Source organism: Hevea brasiliensis, chromosome 17 (genome assembly GCF_030052815.1).
Source record: "Hevea brasiliensis isolate MT/VB/25A 57/8 chromosome 17, ASM3005281v1, whole genome shotgun sequence".
Lineage (NCBI taxonomy): Eukaryota > Viridiplantae > Streptophyta > Magnoliopsida > Malpighiales > Euphorbiaceae > Hevea > Hevea brasiliensis.
This window is the reverse complement of record NC_079509.1, coordinates 1,218,576-1,243,665: the sequence shown is the minus strand read 5'-3', so window position 1 is coordinate 1,243,665 and position 25,090 is coordinate 1,218,576. Positions and strand designations below refer to the sequence as shown.

At 35.0% G+C, this 25,090-nt stretch overlaps 1 protein-coding gene and 1 long non-coding RNA gene across 2 annotated transcripts; one reads left to right on the top strand and one right to left on the bottom strand.

The window, feature by feature from the left end:
- Window positions 1-7,253: 7,253 nt before the first annotated feature.
- On the bottom strand, window positions 7,254-8,343 carry LOC131175574 (uncharacterized). The gene is made up of 2 exons (XR_009145754.1): window positions 7,798-8,343; window positions 7,254-7,706 (listed from the first exon to the last, which is right to left on the bottom strand). It is a non-coding gene; the product is annotated as an uncharacterized LOC131175574 (long non-coding RNA).
- Window positions 8,344-12,930: 4,587 nt separating this feature from the next.
- On the top strand, window positions 12,931-14,554 carry LOC110638489 (probable BOI-related E3 ubiquitin-protein ligase 2). Its single transcript, XM_021789071.2, has 3 exons — window positions 12,931-13,314; window positions 13,432-13,780; window positions 13,902-14,554. The coding sequence occupies exons 1-3, from the start codon at window positions 13,259-13,261 to the stop codon at window positions 14,475-14,477; spliced, it is 981 nt and encodes a 326-aa protein (XP_021644763.1). The 5' UTR covers window positions 12,931-13,258; the 3' UTR covers window positions 14,478-14,554.
- Window positions 14,555-25,090: the final 10,536 nt, after the last annotated feature.

Below are 25,090 nucleotides of genomic sequence, written 5' to 3'. Positions count from 1 at the left end.
TATAATTGGGCTCTTAAGCTAGGTATCAGGCCGAAAAAGAATTTGCCATCAGCCAGTGGCCGTGAGTTCAACAACATTTCAATTGGGTTTGTAATTGAACGACCGGGTAAAATTACTTTAATTTTGAGCCAAAATTTTGATTGGGCTTTCAAGTTGGCCAGAGGCCTAAATAACTCAATATAGGTTATCAAGTCGGATTGCTGAGACAAAATCTATATTAATTGGGCTTTCAAGCTGAGACGTTGAAGCGCAAAGAAAGCCCTTCAAGTATATCTAAAAGACTAATGAATTAGCTAGTTTTCTTTTTCCTCGAATGGCTCCGATGGACATAAATTTAAGATTTTACAGTATTTTTTTTTTTTGCCAAAAGATGATTTCATTGGAAAGCCTTAAAAAGGTAAGGCTGAGATTACAAAGTGATATTGAGCTAAAGGATTTATCATTATTTGGTAGTCACCTTCTATAATAATATTCTGGAATCCTTTACTTTTAGCTAACAAAATAGCTTCCCTGCATGCTATCATTTCAAGAATGAGGGGATCAGATATACCTAAAATTTTCTTGCAAGACCAGGCTATGGGACAACCCGAATGGTTTTTAGCAATTACAGAGATGGTTCCCATATGCTTCTGAGATCTTGTTGCAACAACAAAGTTGATCTTAAATGCACCATGGCAAGGGGCAGACCAGGATTGTTCAACTGCGTCAACAGATATAGAGTGGAGAGGAGGTTATTAGGCTATGAAGAATTTGTCATGATGATATGAAGCTGCTATTAATAGTTGTTGAAACTCTAGTGGTCGGTCATTAAAAACTCGTTGGTTTCTATTCTTCCAAAGTTGCCTAGGATAAAAACAAGAAGAGGTATTAGCTTGTTAGTTTGAGGGTGGTTGTGAAGGGGTTCGCACAATTTAGACCAGCAGTCCATCATAGAGTGCCCATTAAGGAGAAAGGATCTTAATCTGAATGGAGAGTGCAACTAGACCTCTATTACTTTTGGGCAGGCAAAGAATATATGCCTTAAGGATTCTTTTTCTCCACAATATCCACAATCTTCAGAGATGTCCTTGAACCTAGTCTTTAACAGAGTTTTGGAGGGCAAGCGTTCCTTGAAAAGGTGCCAAAGAAAGATATGTAATTTCGGTGGAAGGCAAATTTTCCAAATACTACGCCAGAAGCAATGTAAATGAGCTTAAGCTAATGGTCTAAGACCTACAGTAGCCTGAGCCACTATGGCTAGTTTCATTTGATGCGCTAAGTGGTACCCAGATTTGACCAAGTAACAACCACTCTGAGTATAATGCCATGACAAGCTATCCTCTCTATTGATCATGCTAATAGGAATAGCTAGGATATTGGAAATTTCATCCTCTTAAAAAATTTCTCTAAGAGCTTGTACATTCCATTAGAAGAAGTTCCAATCAATGAGTTATGAGAGCAAGTTAAGATAACGATTAGCATCCTCTTTAAGTCTTGGCAAATGTGGAAAGGAGTTTGGAATCCATCTCTCACTTTTGTAAAGGATGGACTGCTCATTGTTGACCTGCCATCTAAGCCCTTTAGATAATAAATCCTTACCCCACAATAAGCTTCTCCAGCCCCAAGAAGGATTCCTGCCCACCGAAGCTTGTAAAAATGATAAGGCATGAAAGTATTTCCCTTTGAGTACTTGGGCTAGGAGGGAATTAGGGTTGTTTAGAATTCTCCAACATTATTTGGCCAAAAGAGCTTGATTAAAGCTTTATAAGTCTCTAAAGCCCATACCACCAGCCAGTTTAGTACTGCATAAATTATTCCAGGAGATCCAATGTTGCTTCCTTTCCTCTTTAGATTGACCCCACCAAAAATTGGATACCATCCGATTAATCTCTTGGCAGAGAGAAACAGGGAGTTTGAAGCAGGCCATGGCATACACTGGGATTGCTGCCGCAACAGATTTGATCAATGTCTCTTTTCCCCCTGCTGAGAGAGTTTGCTCCTTCCATCCTGCTAGCTTATGCTGAATTTTCTCAACAATAGATGCAAAGGTTTGTTGCTTGGAGTTGGTTATAATTGCAGGTAAGTCAAAGAATTTATCCTGTCCTCCTATGTTATGGATTCCAAGAATGCAAGCAATTGACTCTCTAATCCGAAGGGGAGAAAAGGGAAGATTTACCATAATTGATTGTTTGACCACTGGCTTGAGAGTAAGTGTGAAGCACCTGTTTAATGGTATGAGCTTCCCTAGTAGTTGCCTTAGAGAATATGATGGAATCATCAGCAAACATGAGGTGCGAAACTGATGGACTCTGCCTTGAATAGAGATGCCTTGGAGATTAGCATTCTTCAACATGTGGGAGAGTCCTTCTGCACAAATAAGGAAGAGGAAGGGGGAGAGAGGATCTCCTTGCCTTAAGCCTCTAGAGGGATGGAAGAAACCTACTCGATGGCCATTTTGTTGTACAATATAAGACACTGTGGGAATGCAGGACATAATCCACCGAATCCAAGTAGAACGGAAACCAAGTTGTTGCATTACATGTTGGAGGTATTTCCATTCCACACATTCATATGCTTTGCTGATGTCAAGTTTGATAGCCATACCATAATATTTGGATCTATGCCTAGTATTGAGATGATGCATAATTTCATGACATAGCAGAATATTGTCAGAAATTAGACGCCCTTTTATAAAGGCACTTTGTTCATCGCTGATGATTAAAGGCATGATAGGTTGCAATCTGTTGATGAGAATCTTAGCAATGATCTTGTAAAAGACAGTACACAGACCAATGGGTCTTAAGTCGTTCATGGATTTTACTTGTTGCACTTTGGGAATAAGAGAAATAAGTGTATGATTGAAGCCCGCCGGCATAATTCCCTATTGGAAGAAGTTTTTAATAGGTGCACACACCTCATTGCCAATAATGTTCCAGAATTTTTGAAAGAACAACCCAGTGAAACCATCAATTCCTAGAGCTTTGGTAGGTTGTATAGAGAAAACTGCTCTTTGAATTTCTTTATTTGTGATAGGCTTGATGAGATTGACATTCATATCATGAGAGATTTTGGTTTGAATCCCTGCTGTAACAGAGCTGAAATTCTGAGGGTTAGATGATGAATAAATGTTATGAAAATAATTAATAGCAATTAAGACAATTTCGTCAAAATTATATTTTCATGTGCCATTAGAGTCCTGAAGTGCTTGAATAGTGTTCCTTCTCCTTCGCTAGACCACCTGAGCATGAAAGAAGGAAGTGTTCCTATCACCGGCCTTTAACCATGATTGCCGAGATTTTTGGGCCCAGAAAATCTCCTCTTCCTTGATTTCCTTGATTAATTGTTGTTCAACTTGACGAACTGACTCTCCATCCCACTCCCCCATGGTTCTTTTAATACGGTCAAGATTATCTTCCAAGATTTCAATTTTGAGTCTTGAGTTATAAAAGGTTTTTTGATTCTAAGTCCAAAGGGCATTACGACAGTGCTTTAGTTTACAATACACTTTTCTAAGCATAGGACCCCCAGTCGGAGTTTGCCAAGATGAAGTAACCACATTTTGCACTTCAATGGAATTAACCCATCGAGCTTCAAAGTAGAAGAAACGCTTAGGCTTCTTGAAAAAAGGATTGAGGTTAAGAATTATAGGGCAGTGGTCAGAGCCTCTGTCCTCCAGATGGTGTACCGAAGCAGTGGGAAAGTTAATCAACCATGAAGAACTAGCCAATACCCTATCAATCCTTTCTTGCACATTGAGAGAGCCATTGCGTCTATTATTCCAGGTCATCATCAGGCCGGAGAAATCCAAGTCAATTACCCCCATACTCTGGACAAAATTTGTAAAAAGACTCATTTTAATTCCAAAGCTGCAATCACCACCTCCTTTCTCAGTTGGGCTCAATAAAGCATTAAAGTCTCCCATCAACACAAATTCTGCCTGAAGAGAATTTTTATAATTCAAAAGAAAATCAAATTGCACACTCATGGTTTCTACTTCACAGTTGATATAAAGGAATAAAATGTCCCAGTAGGACTGAGATTTCATATTCTTCACTTTGGCATGGATAACAAAAGAGTCTTAGAATATAACATTTAATTGATACCTATCATCCCAAGCAAAACATAAGCCACTCGATGACCCTATAGGGTTTACACATAAGATATTAGAAAAACCACATTTTTGGAGATGCTTCTTGACTACACTATCTTTATTCTTAGTTTCAGCTAGGAACACCAAGCTAAGGGAATGGAATTTACATATTCCTTTAAGAGTATGGATTGTCAGGGGGTTCCCCACACCATGACAATTTCAGCTCAGAATGTTCATTGATCAGGGTGGGCCATTTGTGGCTAGGTACCTCCACATATCAGCTTTAGGTTGAGCAATGCGGACTTTCTTAGGATCAAACCCCATAGCTTCATTCAATCTTGCTCTTTTGTCAAGCTTTACCATTAGTAATTTCATTTGCCGCTTCCCAGTCTCATTATCAGTGGGCTGAATTTCTACCAGTTGCACAGTAGATGTTGTTGCTCAAGCTCTTCACTTCCAAGTCATTTTCATATTCCGTTGAAGGTCAAAAGCTTGTTCTGAATTTCATTCTATTGCCTTGTTTTCTCATGGAAGTACTTCAGAATGAGATGGATTTTCTGCTAGAGAGCCCAATTTATGAATGGTAGCAGCAATATGAATTAAATCATCTAGCGGGATCCAATTCTCTAAGCCCAATTCCTTTTCTGGAATATCAATTTCAGTACATTGATCAAAACCCTCACTTTGCCTTTTAGCCCGGAAAGAACTAGTGGAGCAGTTAAGACTTTGCTTCTTGCAACCCTATTGAGAATGGGCCTGGTCTTTCAGCCCAAAAATTAATGGGTTAGGGTTTAGGCCTTCATATGTAGGCTTGGGATCGCACCTATATTGTTCCTCTGACTTTTGAGGTGGGGTGTTTATGTTCCTCGTCCCTTTGGGCAGATGGTCAGCAGAGGGGTTACTGAGTTGTGCCAGAGCAATTAATGCTCCTCCCTAAAAAAGTGAGGTCAAATATGGATATTTTTGAAGCAGGGCATCTGTATCAACGTTGGGAGTCCCTTAAAGGGAAAGGTAATCTCGCCAAAGCCGAGGAATTTGATAGGCAGGGAATAGGTTGGCTGCTTCAGTTTTTGATGTCAGGAAGTTCAGACTGCTCGATGTGATCCCAGAGAGGAAAGCTTTTGAATTGGTGAGAAATTGCTCGGAAATATGCTTTTTTTGGCTTCAAACTCTAATTCTGGTAAGTTCTCTGTTCCAAATGGAGGAACGCCCACTGTGAGAGTTTAGGTTGTCTGGTTATTATGGATATTGACGGTGTCTAGGGTTAGGCTTCGTATAGGTTGTGGAAGTTTATCTATTATCAGTGTAGTGTCTGTAGGATTGGGGTTCGATATCTAGGTATTGGATTTGTGTGTGAGTTTGTTGAGAACTGTTCGGTTGAGTTGAATAGTAGTTTTTGTGATTGCACGTTGAAAGGTAACAGAATAATGATTGCTTGTAACATTTGCTCAAAGCCATGGACCATATTTCCCATTACTGCTAGTTGAATTTGCTTGCTTTAATGTTTGTTGAAGGATTGGACAGACCTTGTTAATGTGCCCCATAACCCCACATGAGAAACAAATGTCAGGAAACCTCTCAATTTTGAACTTAATCCATTGCAATTCTCCTGCTGGCTTCCTGTTATTGAACCCTATAGGAAAAGGTTTGTCCAGACCCAAGTTCACACGGATTCGAACAAAGTGAGGGTAACCAATGAGTCCATCTTGAGTGAAATCTGACTCCAAAAATTCTCCAATGGAATTCCCAATAGTCTTGGCATTGTCTTCTGTCAGCTGATTAGGTGGCAGTCCATGAACTTGGATCCAATACGGAGAGTGAGTGAAATGGATCTTATCAGAGCTTAAATCTGGAGACCACTTCTGGATAGCTAAGTGTTGGTTATGTTTGTTCCATGGTTGATTTTCCATAAAAAACTTCACATCTACTTCATGCTCGAAAGTAAAGAGGAACGTATTGAGTTTTTTTGGGCTGATTTGGAACTTACATCTAGTTTTCCAAACACTTTCCAGAGCCGCTTTAATTGCTGTTAGGCTAAGTTTTCTGAAAGATATCACTTTCCCTACTAGGATGAGTTGATGGTGATCCATAGCTCTAGCATTATCAGCTGTCAGCTGCAGAACTGTATTTTCTGAGAGGAAATTTTGGGCTTTGGAGATTAAATCCATGATGCTGGTATCAGTCATAGTAACTGTAATGAAGTTAAAAGGAGAAAGGCTGGTCGGTGATTGAGAAATTGATGGCAGTAGGTGAAGGTATAATGACAGAAGTGCCACAAAGTGTTATGGTTGAAAGGTGAAGGTAAATGACGGAAGGACCACGAAAGTAGATGGGATAAATGCTAATATGTAGAGGATATGGAGAAGTTTCTGGGTGTATTTGTATACAGGTGAGAGGATTCGGCACCGAAAGGGGACGAAAACCAAATGAAAACCAAATCAAAGCCAATCAAATGTCAAATCACGGCGGTGCAAGGGATGCATCCCAGAGAGAACTAGATATGGCTGAACTCAGCTACCCATGTCCCATGTATCCTATCACAGAATACTCAAAACATTTGTTAGAAGAAAACCTAAAAAGATTCACTCTGTTAAGATTTTACAGTATCACTAAAGTAAAACTGTATGTTCTAATTTTATAATTGAACCCACTGAGCAAAATTACTTAAATTCTGGCCAAAAATTTTGATTGGGATTTCAAGATGGATTAGACAAAAAACTCTTTTATTGGGTATTCAAGCTGGGCAGCTGAGACATAAAACTCATTTTTTATGGGCTTTCAAACTGGGCAATTGAAGCTCAAAACAGGCCCGTCTAGTTTATCCGAAAGACTAAACTTTACCTAGCCAACCACATCATAATGAATTAGCTATTTCTTTTTTCAATTCGCTTCGACGGGACATAAATTGTCACCACTGTACTAAAATTCATTGGTCGAATTAGCTAGTTTTTGGATGTTCTCATACATGTTTGGTCTTTCATCTGTGCACTAATCTTATCTTGGTTTTTCTTGTTCGCAACAAGTTATGGCAATTGTTAAGGTCTCTGGATTAATCTTGCTCGAGGAAGAAAATGTGTGGAGACATTCGTACAGTATCAAAAACCTTGCGATGGAACATACTTGTCTTTCGCTGATCAGAGAATAGTTCACCATGAACCATTTATATAAATACTAGCGAGACATGCATTTAAATACCACTTCGATCACCTTATTTATTAGATAAATGAAAATGATTAATAACAAGAAGGAAATGTAACTGTCAATCGATGGTATATATGTTGTCTGATAGTCTTTAGCAACAGCACACATCAAAGACACAGCAACAACACAAGGCAGCAAGACTGCAAACACACAATGAAACGAGAATTTTAATATCAATTGAAAGTTGATATGTACTAATAGTTTTTACTTTGAGAGAGGGAGAGAGTGGTGCCTAGTTACTATCCTTTCCAAAAGCCATCACCACCTTTGCTTTTGGTCTTTACACTTAAAGGGTTATGTTGAGGATAGCTTGCACCATTATTGGTGGGATAACCGATAGGTGGTGGTGGTGGTGGTGAAATATGATGATCTTGTGCGTACTCCATTGGATGAGCTGGTGGTGGTGGATATGCTGTCATGGCTGGTCGATAGATAGCTGCAGACCGCGTAATATTGCTATTACATATTACATCAAACGCTAGAAAGAATCCATCATGTTCTGAATTAAAAGGTGTTGTTATACTTACTAGGAACTTGTTGCTGGTCATAGAGAGACATTATTAAATACCACCAGAGTGATATGTGGTTGCAAAGAAATTGTAGGTTTCTGGAGAAAATAAGTCTTCAAGAGTGAAATGCACGTCGAGCCGTTCTTGAAGGTTTATTTGCAGTAAACGAAAGGACACATTGCTTCTAGGACGGGGTTAAGTAGAGACTAGAGAAGTCTGCCAAACGCGTGGTTGAAATTCAGCAAAAGACCTTATTACTTGCTTGTTGCATTGCCTTTGTACATATGCAATTTTCCATATATTCCACATCCATGAAATTGACCTCTAATTTTCTTTCTGTTCATGGCCTGAACCTTTGAATCTTGGATATTCAACAGGTCGAAAATGGTTAGCAGGCGCGGTCCTGTAGGCCCTCGTGCTCTCTAGCCTCAACCTAACCGCATGTATTCCATTTCTTTTTGCTGGGCCCACCCATCGCTGGAGGAACCATGAAATAAATAAAGGCCCATTACCCTAAAAATCTTGCTTTGTATATAGGTAGCTCGTGGTTGTGGATGTGGGTAATTATGGCTCCAATACGTTCGATTGAATATGGTCGACGATTAAGCATTTTAATATATTGGAATTGGACAGAGCCTTTTGGGTAAAAAAAAAAAGAGCTTGGATTCATGTGATTATGATAAGAAAAGCAGTCATTAAACAAGGGTTCAACAACCACCAAATGCCTTGCTGATCATATAGCTTAATAAAAAATAAAAAATCAGAGTTGAACTTCACATGGAGATGGAAAAAGATAGTTTTTTAATTGATAATGTACCATTGGAAAAAAACAATCAAAACTCTATGTACAAGTAATGTGGATAGCGACACATAGCCTGCTACATATTGATATCGTATCACCAAAACTGAGCAAGTATATCGTCACCTAGCGACTTTGATAAAATTAAAGTGTATTTATAGCCAAAGTTTCTAACATTCATGAGAATAGAATTGTCCATTAAATGTCATTCAACCACTCTTATCTTGAGGAAGTAGTAGTTGAAAACATATATATGTATATATATATATATATAGAGAGAGAGAGAGAGAGAGAGAGAGAGAGGATATTGTCACGAGTCTTCCCACAAGAAACTTGCACATAGATAAGAGAAAAGTAATGAATGCCCATCTAAATTTCAGCCAAAGTTGATAATAAGAAGCAATTATTCAATGCTTAATTGGGTCAACCAACAACCATGAGTAAATAATACAAATATTATGGGTAATAAATCAGTGATGTGAGGTAGTTTTCATTGGAAGAAGGTGTTATGGCTCTCAGCGCGCATGTGCCCTCTCCCAAGCAATACGTATAGGAAAATGAATTCGAAAGGACCCTGTCGATATGTGGGACAAACATGGAAGCATAAAGTCAAGCTGACAAATGAGAAGAGTTTTGGTGCACAGCAAACACTGAGAAATCACAGAGAAGGTGCATTGAGAAACGTGTGGTTTGGGAAGAATTTTACGTCTTTTCCAAAGTCCATCGCTCACACCCCCGTATTCAACCCACTTTGATGTCCCCTACTCATCTTTCTTTGCACGTTCAATTATTTATTTATTTATTTATTTTTGCTTCAATTATTAGTCAAATAAGGTTGATAAATCTTAATTAACAATAAAATTTATTATTATTTTTTATAACAAGAATAATTAAACCAAGAAGGCTAATTGCTGTGTGTCCCATCAAATTGATGAGTAATTGTATACAACACCATTTCAGTGAAGATAAAGAGAATCAAGTACCCTACTTTTTATCTTTTGGGTCCACATATCCATGAATGCATTATCTATCTCTATCTCTCTCAGCTCTCTGACCACACCCCCCCACCCCCCCCTTCTTCATCTCTTCCCTATCTCCTTTTCTAACCTAACGGTCAAATTTTGCTGGTAGAGATGCAAAGCTAACCTCTCTTTCTAAGAATCCTGAGTACAAGTAAGGTATGTTTCCAATACAAGAAATAATGATAGTTGCACTGACCCCATGAGCAGCAACTTGCAAAATTAATAAATAAATAAGAAAAAAGAAAGAAGAAAGTGAGTATTGCTTCGTTTTATTTGCTTTGCTGTGAGGAACCTTATTCATTAATTTTCATCAAAACTAGCAACCATGTGTCTCTTCACTTTGATTTATTTAATTACAGATGCAGTAGTAGCTGACATTTTCAAAGATATTGGTTATTTGTGGGATTGATGAATGAGATTCCCCAAAAGCTAAAACAAGGAGAGATTCTCATAAGGTGACACTTAAAAAAAAGGGTGGAGATCACATGTACAAGACTATACCAGCTTAAGTTGAATGGAAGAAAAGATAAAGAAAACTCCCACATCAAGTCAAGATGCACTATATACATATTTGCCCTCAAAAGATGGGAAGCTAGCTCAAACATACACATGATATCTTATATTCTTTTTCTTCTTTTCTTCTTATATACAATTTCTACTGTCTTAATTTATCATGACAACATGCATAGAGCAATCATAGCCGTCCAATTTAGTATCTTTTTCTTTTTTTTCTACAACAAAGTCAGAGAATGTAATATGGGTTGTATCCCATTACCTTTTTTTTCCATAACTTTATGATTTTTTACTTTGCTTTTTGATATGGTGCTCTTTTGTTTTTAATTTCGGTGGTGGTTAAACGAAAGTGAGGTCGATACATGCAATAATAGAGCTATAGAATAAAAGCGAAAGGTGAAGAAAGGGGAACACAGAATCCATCTGTCTAGCTAGCTACTTTTCATCTAATGTTTCATCTTGTGGGTCTCTCTCTCTCTCTCTCTCTCTCTCTCTCTCTCTCTCTCTCCCGATCTTGAAGTTTCTTGATAATTTTTAACAACCATGAATCATCCACTCCCCATTTCTTAGTTAATTATGTATGATTTTTCTTCCAATTCAATCTGGATTCCTTCATGACTCCACTTCATTAATTAACAATATAAACACATCTTATATAATATTAATACGTTGTTATTCTAACAATCTTTAAATCACATACACATATATATATATATATATATATATATATATATAATCTACGTATTAACATAAATTTTAAAAAAATTGGAAAAAGACAATGTACGTTATTATTATTTTTGGATATTTATTTATTTTTTATTTTTAATTATAGAAAAGAATTATGAAACATATTAGTTATTTTTCAATTTGAATTAAAATTTCATCATTTTCAATTTAATTAACTTTTTTTTTGCCTCGAAATTATTTTTAGTATTAAAAGATATAAAAATTTATAATTAAGATATTAATAAACTCTCAAATTATATATTTGTGCGTGAGAAAGGGTGGATCTAGTCGACTGCTTTTATATTATTAAAGGGTAGGCTTTTTTAGGTAATTGCAAAATTGGGTAAGCAAAGGGTGATGGAGAAGGAAGAGAAGTACAAGCCAAGGTGTCACAGTTTAATGCAATGTGGCCCTGTGTCTGTACGGCCTTCTTAATGCGGCGTGTGTTATCTTATAATTGTGCGTTGCCTTTTATTATATCTTTACGACTCTACCCATACAAACAAAGCCAATACCTGCAGCTGTACTAGCTACTGGTATATTTATATTTTTTTTATATTATTATTATTATTATATTATCACCAGACAACTCTGTCAGAAATCAAAGCCGCCCTTGCCTGGGAGGATCAAAATTTTGTGTTAGTTAGCAGATTTGTTTGTCGTTTTGTCTCCTTAATTGCAGCTCATTTGTCTAATAATGAATGGATTGTTAAAATTAAGCTCAAGAAGGGAATTATGAATAAAATACCTTGGATTTTGATTTCCTGGGTTGAGAACTGAAGATTTCCTCGAGGGTATTTCTTTGTCTTTGTGTTGTGCCTTCACATTTATATTAATAATTTCATGTCTCTTTTACAATGACAGCGCCTTGATAAATCAGGCAGGATATGACAATTAATGAATAAACTAAGGTGAAGTTACATTAATTAATCAAATATATTATCCTCTTTCCAATTAAATTTAAACCCATCATGGGCTGCTTCAACACTTGCACCGTACAAATGGGTCAGATTTGAATAGCTAGCACAACGTTCATTGAACTTATAAAATAGTAGTTTATAGACAAAACATGAGTGGCTTAAATTGTTAAGGTGTTAATTAATTCTATCAAAAGATTGAAAACTACGTACAACTCTAATGGTTTCAGTTTAATTGGCAAATTAGGTAAGGGAATTGATTGGTTTATCAATTATAGATTTAGTCAATAATTTCAATAGAAATCATCAATTGCATCAAAGTAGGCCCTAAATGTGGAAATCCAATCTGAGACATCAACAAATTTTTGGTAATTAAGCCCAGTTGAAAGATTTGAAAAGTTGTTGCTTCCAAGGCAGATTAAGCCGAGCGAGCAAGCAATTGTGGACTACTTCAATTAAAAAATAAAGTATAAATAAAATTTAATTTGGTGAACTTTGTTGGGGCTTGTTTTTCATAGGAAAACCAGGGGAGAAAAAGAGGAGGAAAACTGATAAATAGCCACGTGGCAAGAAAGTGCCAAACCTAGGCCAACGTTTCCCATGCGACCAGCATGATTTAACGTGTCTTAAATCAGAAAAAAAAAAAAAAAAAAAAAAAGGGGGAAAAGGTTAATAAAGAGAACAACTACCAAAGGTTCCTGACTGGGTACACCGTACCGCCTTTTCTCAACGCTCCCTTATTTATTGTTAACCCCCTTTTTTCTTGACAACAATCCAACCTTCCTGGGGCCCACTACTGGCCACACTGGCTGGCTTTTTGTCTTCTCCCCCCTTCATTCAGTCTAGTTACCCTGTCCCACACGTGTATTCGTGGACCCCCTTATCACCGCCACGTTGTTAACTGTGTCAACGTGGCACGTTCCAGTGGCAGATGCGCCTCCTAATTGTCAGTTACAATAAAATCTCCAGCAGCCCCTTTTTTTAATTTTACAATTAAGAAAAAAATATATAGTGGTCGATATTCCGGAAATGCCCCTAAAAAAATAGCTGTAATTACGGAGTTACCATGAACTCTGTTTGTTGTAGAATTGGAGTCGAGTAGGAGGATGGGGTTTTTCTGGTAACCGAATCCTAAAATAGGCAAAACAAACCAAAACAACAATATAAATCTCTCTCTCTCTCTCTCTCTCTCTCTCAAGGCTCTCTAGAAATATTATATGTGTTTGGATTTGATTCTCTCCATGCCTCGCTTTCTCTCTCTAGACCAAACCAAATCCTAAATAAACCCCACCATACAGATACAGCTATTGCATGCCCTTTGGTTCATTTCCCCACCCTCTCGTTGTTATATTTTTCTCTAAAAAACAAAGCACTCCAAAACTAACTACTAATCCAAGAAAGCGAAACGGAAGGCATACTAGGACACTGCCTTTAAAGATTAAAGAAAGAGCGAGGAGAAAGCAAATCCAAGGTATCTTCTTCATTTTCATTTTCATTCAGCCATGGCTGTAGAAGCCCGTCATCTCAATCTCTTCCCTTCTCAACTCTTAGGCAACAGGTACCTTTCTTCTGTTCTCTCTCTCTTATCTATGTATATAATATGTCAATGTATGTGTGCATGCGCGCCTGTGTATATCTCAACGTAATCTTCTTCTTTCTGGTGATGAATTTACAGGGAAATAATGAATCATGTTGAAGCAAATTCAAATATCTACAACACCCAGATGGGATATCGATTTCCATCATCAGGAACGACGACAGCAGAGACTCTGCTTCCCATGTACAGTTCAGTAATCACAGATTCAATCCCTCAAAAAACACCAATCAAATCAGAAAGCGGCCTTACCTACACCTACAATCTGCCTATGCCAAGAAAACGCCCAAGAGAATCTATCAGTCCTCTTCTCTCATACCCAACTCCCCAACCCAACAAGACTGCTTCTCCCTTCTCCTTTCTTGGCCTAGACCTCTCCCTTCAGATCGAGCAACAGCAACTAGACATCGACCGCCTTATTTCCCAACATGTACTTATCTGTCAATGTCATCATTTTAATCCAATTTTTTTAGTGTAGATGCACTTGAGAAATTATACAAATATTGATGAGTGATTGGTATTAATTTATTCTGAATGTTGTAATTGTATAGATGGAGAAAGTGAGGATGGAGTTAGAAGACAAGAGAAAGAGGCAAGCGAGAAGGATAGTAGAGGCAATAGAGGAAGGGATGCTTAAGATGTTGAGGGCAAAGGAAGAAGAAATCGAGAAGATAGGTAAATTAAATTGGGCACTGGAAGAGAAGGTAAAGTCCTTGTGCATAGAGAACCAAATATGGCGAGACCTTGCACAAACCAAAGAGGCCACGGCCAATGCTCTAAGAACCAACCTCGAACAAGTCCTAGCAGCGCAGATTAACGACGAACGCACCCGGGGCGCAGGATTAGACAAAACGGCAGCAGAAATGGACGATGCCCAATCATGCTGTGGCAGCAGCGGTGGCGGTGAGGGGGAAAGGTCATCGGACCGGTGTGCGTTGGGAAGTTGGGGGGTGCAGGATAAGGACACAAGTAGTAGGCTGTGCAGGAACTGTAGGAAGGGGGAATCGTGTGTGTTGCTATTGCCGTGCAGGCATCTATGCCTCTGCAGTGTTTGTGGGTCTAGTCTCAATACTTGCCCTATCTGTAAAGCCACCAAGAATGCCAGTTTCCATGTTAACATGTCATGAGTGATCAAAGTACCATAGAAACGAAAGAATTCCCAAAAAAAAAAAATTCAAGAAAAACAAAAAAAAATGTTAATTTATAGCCTTCTTGGATTAGTTAGAATGATGATTCTTTTGTTCGATTTACAATTTTTATTTGTTTCCTTCGATTTGTGCTCTGATTAAGGTTAGGGAGAAGGGATTTGCGTTTTCCAGATTTTGCTTGGTATTATCGCGGAGAAAAAGCTGCAAAAGATTTGGCAAATTTTGGCTAAGGAATAATTATACTGAGGTGCTGTTAGTATTTATCTGAGTATGTAATCTAATTTTGACAAAAATATGGGTAAAAAGGCGCATTTTAGCGACGGTGCTTCGGGGTTAAGGGAAGCGAAAAAAAAACAAAAAACGATGGGATGTGGGGAAAGTGGGAGGAGAGGTGGGACCCGGCCTCCCGGACCACGCATCTATCCAGCTGATGGAACTGGGATAGGTGAGATGGGCGTGAATTCAAGCTCGTAGCGCAACGCGTGGAGTGAAAGAGATCAAGAGAGCGACAGGTGTGAGCCCAAAGCTGACACGTAGGACGCGCGCAAATGTCGCTGTTATTGTGCAGTGGCAGTAGTGGCACTCATCTCTTTCTCTATCTCTCTCCCGTGGGCACGCCCAAGTGCACGATTTTACTTTTCTCCGTCTTTCTGGTGAAGCGCTCGTTCATCAGAGTTCAATAGGTGTGTGTGGTGCAAAACGAGGAACCCTGCCGAAACTATATGCTTTTTTTTTCCCTTACTTTTACCTCGACCTGACCCCCGGAACCGGCGGATCAGGATTTTAAAAAAGAAAATAATAAATTAAAACTGGTTCGGTTTTAGATCATTTTATTCAATTTTGATTTAAGATTTTGCAGAGTTAAATTCAATTTGATTTAGTGCCTGACTGATATTGTATTTGAAAGATTAAAATTATTTTTATAAATAAAAATATTTTATTATTTTAAAGTTAATTTTAAATTATTTTTTAATGTTTTTAAATTAATATATTTAAAAAATAATAATTTTTTAATAATAATTTTAACAATATCTGCAGCTTTAATTTCTATTTCTAAGGTAATATATTTTTACTTTCATCACATTGGTGTTTTTTTTTAGGATTAAAACTATATCAAGTGTTTGGACTCTCACATCGATATCAATAATAGATGATGCGTACGTGTGATTTATATGAATTAGTATATTTATAGCATATTTTGACAAAATTTCATAATTTTATTAAGAGATATATTTTATCCATAAAATACGTATATATATCTACTTTTGAGAAAAAAAAAATTTTAAAGTTAAGAGAGATGAATCAGTGTGTGTGAGTATAAACTAACTCGTATAAGTCTTCTAGTGAGATTGAACTTTTAAATTTTTACATTAATAATAGATGAAATGTGCGTGCGTGTGATTTAGATGAATTAATATATATTGATAAAATTATCAAAGAGTGCCTTATTCTTAAATTATGTTTGTATATCTACTTAAAAAAAAAAACTGAATTAGATTATTAGATGAAATTATAATTACAGTCAAAGTTTAATTCGATTAAGAAATAAAAGGAGATAGAAATCTTAAACTGATTTAAATTTATAGATCATTGATTATGATCTCAAATTCTGTCTGATTTTTTTTAATAAATTAATAATTTTATTAATTTAATATTAATAAAATAATAATAATAACTCCAATATATTTTCTTTTTTTTATTTCTTTTTTAAAGGATGTATGACATAAATAAATTAAATAAAAAAATAAAATAATTAAAAGGAAAAAAAGGGCATGAGAATGGGTGGTTGGTGAGGCCCACCAAAGGAGGCAAGAAAAGGTGAATGGATAACACCTAAAAGAGAGGTGGAGAGTGTGGCAGTCGCGTATTTTGTGCATTATGGCTTGGCGTATTCTAGACGACGACGTTATCAATTTTTTCAGTATCTTCGCTGTGAACGTTACAGTAGGGAAATCAGAAGTTAAATAAATAAAAACGTCTGAAAAATCATGTTATGATGATGACGATATGTTCAACGGTTGGCGCAGGTTAGCGTGTAAGTTTGTTGAGAGTAGTGATGGGGTTTTCTCTGAAATGAAGAACGAGGCACGTTACTTTGCTGCCTCTTTTGTCGTTGTGTATAGCGAGTGTTATCAAAAGCTACCACCATACCTTCTCTGGCCTTTTCCCCGACACACCTCCTCTATTCATTCTTATATAATTAATTTTTTTTTTTGACATTAGGAAATAGTTTTAAAATATTTTGAATGAAAGTTTTCATCATACTAATCCAAGTAACCATAATGAGTTTGTCGATTGAAATGTGAAAATAGGCGTTTGATTGAGAAATTTCCACTTGGTGAAGGCAACGACAAATGTTAGGCAGCTTTAGAATTGGCATGTAACGAAAATGGGAAAGAGAAAGTGATAGAGACGTTCGACTCTAATGCTTATATATACTATGATGATAAACATGTAAGCGTGTTTTTATTTTCACATTGAAATGCTCAAAAGTTTGCTGGCCATTTGTGGATCATTGGTTCCCATGCTCGCCATTATGATCCCTTTTAATGACTCGATATTTATGAGTTTGGTGCATATCCTCGATTAGATTTTATTTAAATTTTGAAATTACACCTCAAAAGAAAGTACCCCATACTTTTTTTTTTTTTTACTTTGATAAGATGCAACTGTTATAATATATCAATTCTATTTATTTTCATATAAAATTAAGTTTATATTAAATATATTTTAAAATAATAATAAAAAAAGATAAGCATGATTCCCAATGAAAAAATTAAAAGAACTTTGTACTAATTGATAAGAAGTCAATTCCAATAAAGGTGACCATTGAATTGGGAATTATTACATGGCCTCCAATAATGGTCCTACCTTCATATAAAATATGTCCAAGTTGTTTACGAGTCATCTTCAATTTCCCATTCAAGCATTTGAGCCTTCAAATTTGGCCAACTAATTAATGGGACATTTTCAGGAAAATTAAATAAAAGGTTTTTAAAGGCCCCACATAAGCGCACACACAAAAATCCAAAGCTAGCATTTAATAAGGAGAACGATACGAGGACAACACAAAAATAATGGGAGATTTTGTTTTTAGGATCCCCCGGGCCCACACGTGGGACCCCACCATATAAGGAACCGTCTGTCCCTTTATTACCGGCATGCCCTCCAATACACGTGAATCGGATCCCCCGGTTCTTTTTTTTTTTTAAATTTAAGATTAATTGTTTTCTTTACATCTAATTAAAATTGAATCCAAATAAAGAAAGCCATGCGATTTTAATTCTATTTTTAAAGCTTTGAATCGAAATTGCAATTAATTAATATTATATAAATCAAGTTAATTTATATTTATCATAAATCAATAAAAATATTTATGTAATTCATAATAAAAGTAAATTTTATTAACGTATCAATTACATTATTATTTTTTAATTAATTTTTTATATCAAGAAATACATATAAATTAATAATTGAGGGTAATGAGAAATTTTCACATGAAATTATAAATTTTCATATATAAATGAGATATATTAAATAAAGTTTAATGGTGTATTTTGCGTGCATTAAAAAAATTATTTTATTAAATATAAATGCAGTTGTTAAAGAAAAATTGACATTGTCCTATTGACTAAGTAATGTGTGATAATGATTATGATTAAATATATAATGGGACTTGGAAAATGACAATTATAAAAGGTCATTTTGCCTAGGAATCGAGATAACATTTTACCAGAAAAAGAAATGGTGAATGATCCTTTTCTTTGGTGGGTTTATTGCCATTGAAACATCATAATGGCCACTGGTGGACATGGTATCATTTTATCAATGGATTTAATTTAATTAATACCAATTTTCGCAACTAAAACATACCATAATTTTAAAAGCTTTCTTAATATTTTCCTTAATTACCTTATTTCCCATTTAATCTCCTTTCTCTCTTCATCATTTCATTTAGAATTGGAGATGACACACCATCTTTCCAAGAAAACAAAATTATATATTTTTAGTATTTAATTTACTCGCATCTCATGTAAATCACATGTGACGATTTTTGGCAATAAATTGACGAATTTATTTATTTTTTTTTTTTTAACAATTGAATTTCTTCCCAAGCATGCTAACTTTGTTATGTTAGGTTTTGTCCCAAGCATGAGAAAACATTTTGGGCTTAAATGAAATATTTTTTGCAATCCAACCAAAACGTGTAATTTAATATGAGCTTTTCGTAAGAATGAATTTTTATAATGTAAAGAACCATAAATTAATCATATGATTGGAGATGTTAATTATTTATTTGTGGGGTTGTACCGATCAAATATAATCAAATCACTAGTGCATAATTATAATATGGGTCCCCCATGTTAGACCGTCATTAAATTTATTGGATGGTGACGGTGTAACATTTGATAATTATGTTAAACTAGATAATTGGGATTGTCAAAGAGAAATGAAGTAGTATTAATTATATAAAATGGAATAAATTTGAAAGTCCTTTTTTTAATAATTAAAGGGTACTTGGTAATTATTTATTCTTAATAAATTAAGTTGAGAATATCTCTCAATATAAATAAAAAGAAGGCAGATATATATGATGGGGTGTGTTTGGTTGAGATGTACAATGCACATTGGAATCCTAATCTCAAAATCATGAACCCAAGCATATAATCAATGGCATGAGAAGGCAACCAAAGCAAAGACACAGAAACGTACAGAAGCCCATGTCTTGTTGTAGTGAAAAAGAAATGTGAATAAACTAATAAGGCCAATACTTAATGGAAATGGGGTTTGGTCCCCTTTCCCTATAGAATCACATATCAATTTCATGTGGGTCATACTCTATTCTTTTGTTTAACATCTTTCTCGCCTTATACTATACACATCCAATAAGACTTCACATGATAAAGAGAGATACATATTCCAACAAAGACTAATTTTTTTTTTTTTTCTTTTGTAAATGCTCGAATACATCGTCACGTACACACCACTCACCAGGCCAACCAAATGCCGACTATGAGGAAAGTGACGCTTGACCCAATGCCAAAATTTCAAGTATCTTAGGTCCATGCCTGGTGGTGTTGATGCCTTTATTATCTTTTTGTTTTGTAAGAGTGTAAAGGGGATGGAAATGTGTCAATTAAGTTGTCCAATTAGGTGATTTAAACCCATATTCTTTCCCGTTTCTTCACTTGAGGTGGAGCTGCCTGAGTAATATTGCCCAATACAAAGCATAGAATATGAATGTGGATCTCAATCAAAGAGGCAAGCATTGGGGCCATGATGTGAACCTTAACTCTCTCTTCTTCCCTCTCTCATGTTCTTGTCCAATATCATCTTACATTTGATTTTCTTGATTGCCTTTTCTTTATTACTGGCTTTACCTTAAGGCCCACATGTGCCCATATCACTAGCCATTCAATATAAGGTATGTAGAGCTAAGACTTTGATTCCATTTCTAATCAAGTATGATTTGTAATAATCCCTAAAAAGCATACCTTGAAAGCAACTAAAGGTGGAGGACTTGTATGGGTTTTTATAATGAGGAAATGCAGAATGGGATTGGTATATATCATAATTTTATTGAAACCAATGTGGAAATCCTTGCCAATAAAATGAGTTTTAATTAAGCACTATATTAATTAATGTAATTAATATTTATTGCAAGGGTTTTGATGGTGATGGATTGGTATCCTTCTTACTCTGCACAATCTCATTCTACAATGCTGAAAGGGTAATGGGCAATAAAATTTCTTTTGAAAAAGGAAATGGTGGGCCAAGATAATTAAGAATCCACGAACCCCACAAGAAAGAAGGGCATAAAGCATTATTTACCTAGAAAATCATATCTTACACAATGAATCTATATATATATATTTCTCCTTTATGTGGGAATTTCAATGGCCTGCCAAAGCCATGAATCTACTTTACTTGGATGGATTAAGTGTGATGGGTGGAGGGGTGGAGTAAGTCTAAAGATAAAACATTATTTATTGCAATTTTGAATCCTGAAAACCCCCACTATGGATGAAACATTGCAAAGAGGGGAAAAAATTGTTAATGATAAAGCAGCACAAAGAAAAGGCAAAAGCAAAGGGAAGCAGTTGGAACTATTCTTTTTCTAGGTTTGACAGATTTGCTGTGCAAGTGTAAACATCAGCTTTCCCCACTCGGCACAATAAGTCCATGTGCTATGACCATCAAGTCTCACTCACCCCCCATTAATGGGGTTTTGGAGATTGTGGTTGCTAACCCAACTCCTCCATCTTTGGTAAAATCATTGCTCTTTCTCTCTCTCTCTCTCTCTTTCATATCAATTGCCACTTTGTCTAAAGTGCTGCAATAGTTCCTTCTTGTCTACATTAGGCACCACTGAAAAGCTAGCCACTAAAATGAATCATCCTTGTAGCTTGGTAGATATGCAAGTGGACATACGTGATAACTAGCAATACAATGGATTTTCCATGTGGATGGATAGGATGAAGAGATGTCCGATTGGACTAAGTAATGGGTTAAAATAATAAAAAGTGATTCCAAAGAAATGATGCCCATGAAGAACAAAGAGAGATATGTGTACTATGTTATATATATATATATATCTCTTTCTTTCTTTTCCCCTTTCTCCTCCCTTTTCAAAACTTCACATTCTTAGAGTGAAAAAGACGAGAGAATTCGGATAGGATTTGAAAGATGACATTACAAAGAATCTGCCAGCACATTGGACCAAACATATGGTAATATTGCCATTATTGCAATGCAATATTATTGTGCCATCAACAATCCATTGCTAACATATGGCCATATATTGGGCTTACCTACCAATAATGGACCATCAAAACTGGTCACCTTAAAGCTGGACCCCTTTGGATGATCATGTTCCTAAATTGCTTTGTGTATTTTTATATATTTATACCGTGAGTACGTTCAATAATGTTTCCTTTTTAATATTGAAATTAAATACTAATCAACCCTAAATTATGAATTAGGAATCGAGTTTAATAAATTCAAAAGAGAAGAAAAGTGTTTGTTAATTTATAGTAGAAAAATATATATATATATATTACTAATAGAAATTTCATCCATTAATAATATAAAAAATCTGAATTTAGGCCACAACATCCCTCTAAGGGTTTAATAAGTTAATATTCTACTTTTCTAAGTGAACCTAACAAGGACCCAGGTCTTAAAAGAACCGAAATAATTAGTCGCTTCTTTTTTTTCCTGAGATTGGAACTATAAATGAACTAAATTAATTAATCCTGCTTAATCTATAAAAGCACCATTGGTGTGTCTGATATATTAATATTTTTCAACTGCAAATAGAGGATATTGAAAATCAAGAAGATTTCATCAGTTTATATAATATCTTGAGCTTTCCATCAATCACAATTTTGGATGGCTCACATCGCTTTGGAAATATGAATGCTTCCTTTGTGAGTTTGTATTTTTTTGACAAGTTGTAAATTTGGATTATTTGTACCCATTCTAGCAGAGCAGATGCCAATTCTTTCAATTGCCACTGCAAGAAGAGATGTCATTTCACTTTCTTTATTCTTTGGCCAAAATTTTCCAAGTTTGAAACTCTTAAAACAGAATTATATAATAAATTTGACATCAAATACAATTATTTTTTATTGGCCGAGGAACATAAATAAGCATTTAATATCCAAAAAAATGAGATTGGGCCACTTGAAATAGCCAGACCGGACGGACGGAGGAAGTCACTGGGCCTGAAACTGGGTTCCACCACAAACTGATTACGCATCTGCCCAGTTAATAAATGGGTGGATTAGTTGCATTGGGATGACTTGAGTGCAGACCTGACCAGGGGCCGATTCAGGTCTTGAGCAGAATTAAACCCGGTCCTAATCAAACTAAGATTGGCTTTGATTAACTATTAATGTGTCTGAATCGGCCCTGAATTAACCCCACAAGTTCTACAAATTTTTCATTAACATGCTAACCAGGCAATGGAAAAGTAAACTTTCACCTTTGTTATTGAAAGCCACTCGATTATTGGGTTATTATTTCTTAAATGTAAGATTAAAAATATAGATAAATCAACTGGATGATGCATGAAATTTAATAAAGTTGCAATTAACATAAGAAGCGTAAGTTCATTACTCAATTCAGTGCACATCCCATGGTAGAAGGAGGCTGTGTCTATATAAATATGTCAGAACATAGAAAATATCCTACCAAACTTGCTGTTCAGTGTTGAGGATGACGAGAACAGATGATGGGTGCCAGTGTTTCATAATGCAACATAAAAACAGAATGGATATGGACAACTAATAAAACGTGCCTAAAAATCGGACAACAAGAGTGTCCCTGATCTGCTGGACTCTTCTTCTTGATCCATGAGCCCTGAGTTGCATTATTATTTGTACAAGTGCATTATATGAGAGAACAGGCCCCCATGGCAATACCCACAAATTCAGGAGAGAAAATTCTCCAGATAAAATGCACACCTGACACTAACATGCAATTTCTTTGGGTTGAAGGCCCAGCCTTCGAAACAGGGCTTCTCCGCATGTCCTGGCATCGGGCTTGATGAGTATTTTACCAAACTTGTGAATAACCAGGAAATGGCCGTCGTTCACATTGCTGCAGATCGAGTCATTGTAAAGAACAAGAGAATCATGAATAGCAATTGAAAATTTCTATAAGATTTTTCCCATGAATTTAAAAAATTAAATAGATCAAAATTAATTTTTTTAACGTGATTTAATATTAATTAATATTTACTTTAATTAAAATAAATTTTAATTCTAATTGTATAAGTATTACTTGATGAATATTTAATTCTTAGATATATATATATATATAAAAGCTAGTTCTTTCTTTACTAATAAGGTCATACAAATTATCTTTCATAAAGTTAAAATTATTAGGGTCATCTCAAAAAAATCTTCTATCATTAAAATTTTATGTGTAAATCAAAAAGAGTCAAGAGTGAGAAATCAGTTTATTAAATTAGAGGGTCTCTTTCAATTATTACTATGACTCAATTAAACTTTATATCATGTATACTTTTTAGATCTGTGAGAAGGGTGATAGTTGAATTTATATTTATGAGTCACATTATGTTTATAATTGTTATAATCTATTAAAAATTATTTTACATGTAGTATCAGAGTCCTAAGTTTTAAATAATTAAGTTTATTCATTAAATTGTGATAAATATGATGTTGATGTTCTTGCTTGTTGTTGATCTAGGTAGAATTAAAGTGTAGACCTTCAAACTTTAATTATTAAATTATTAAAATAATAAAAAAATATATAACAAAGTGGTCGAATTATTTTGGCCATGGATTTTAAAACACATGACAATGTATTTTGTGATGAAAGATGCTTAAAAAATATATATTTTTTCTACCCAATCTACTTATGATTTGTAATTAAACCTAATGAATGAATAAATATTAGATTTATTGAGATGAAAAATTTATATGTATGATTTATATTATTTATTTGGTTTGTTAGTCACCAAAGTAGCTAAAATAAAATTAATTATTTGTTAGTCACCAAAGTGGCATAACTATGAATGATGTTTACATGCATATAATAATTATTAATTATCCATATTAATAGATACTTATGATAAAAAATGAATTAATATATACCCAATAGTCATCAGAATTTAAGAATTTTAGCAAAATTTAAATCAATTATTCTATAAATAATGAGGATAATAATATTTTATCAAATATATATTGTTATCTAAAGACAACATGTATATTTGATGTAAGTTAATTATTGTCTAATCAGTTTTAAAGGCATTTAATTTATGATAATATATTATCGTATCAACCCAAAGGAAAACTGTAATATACTCTAATTGTTTGAAGTTACCTGAATCTATTTTGAGTATAAAAATATCATATTGCAGCTATTTTTCTTCATTCGCAAGTTTAATCTGCTATTATTTTAATGGGTTAAATTTCTTTAAATGTTGTGAGTAAGTCAAGTTTTATTTACTAGTTTGGGCCTATAAACACCTAAAATTCTGAAAAAAATATAACAAGACATACATTTACAACAAGATTTATCAAAACCCTAAGTTTACCAAATTCAAACTTGTCAAATCATTCATGAAATTAGAATTTCCCAACCTAACTCTTAAAATTATGTTTTGAAAACCACTTAAAAGATGAAAAAAAAAAGGAAAGAATTATCTATTTTCCCCTTGAACTTGAATTGAAAGGATTAAGGGTCCGAGTTTCAATCCACTCTCACTTGACTTTCCCAAAGAAAATCTAAGTATTAAGGTATTCAAAACATGCAATTGCCCAAAAAATTAACTTAAACCCTTTGCATGTAATAGCAGCTAAGGGGGGGGAGAGAAAGACTGATTTTCTTTGAAAAACGAAATTAAGTGGGCTATTTATACCCCGTGTTGTCGAGGAGACTTTCGGCTGTTGAAAGTCTAGCATTTGGCTACCGAATTTGCCCACAAGCATACATTGATTTATTTTCTCTACAAAATACACATAAAACATGAACTCCTAACACATTAATTTCATATATATATATATATATATATATATATATGGTTCATTATCACCACTTCTTTGTCCTTGAAATTCTCAATT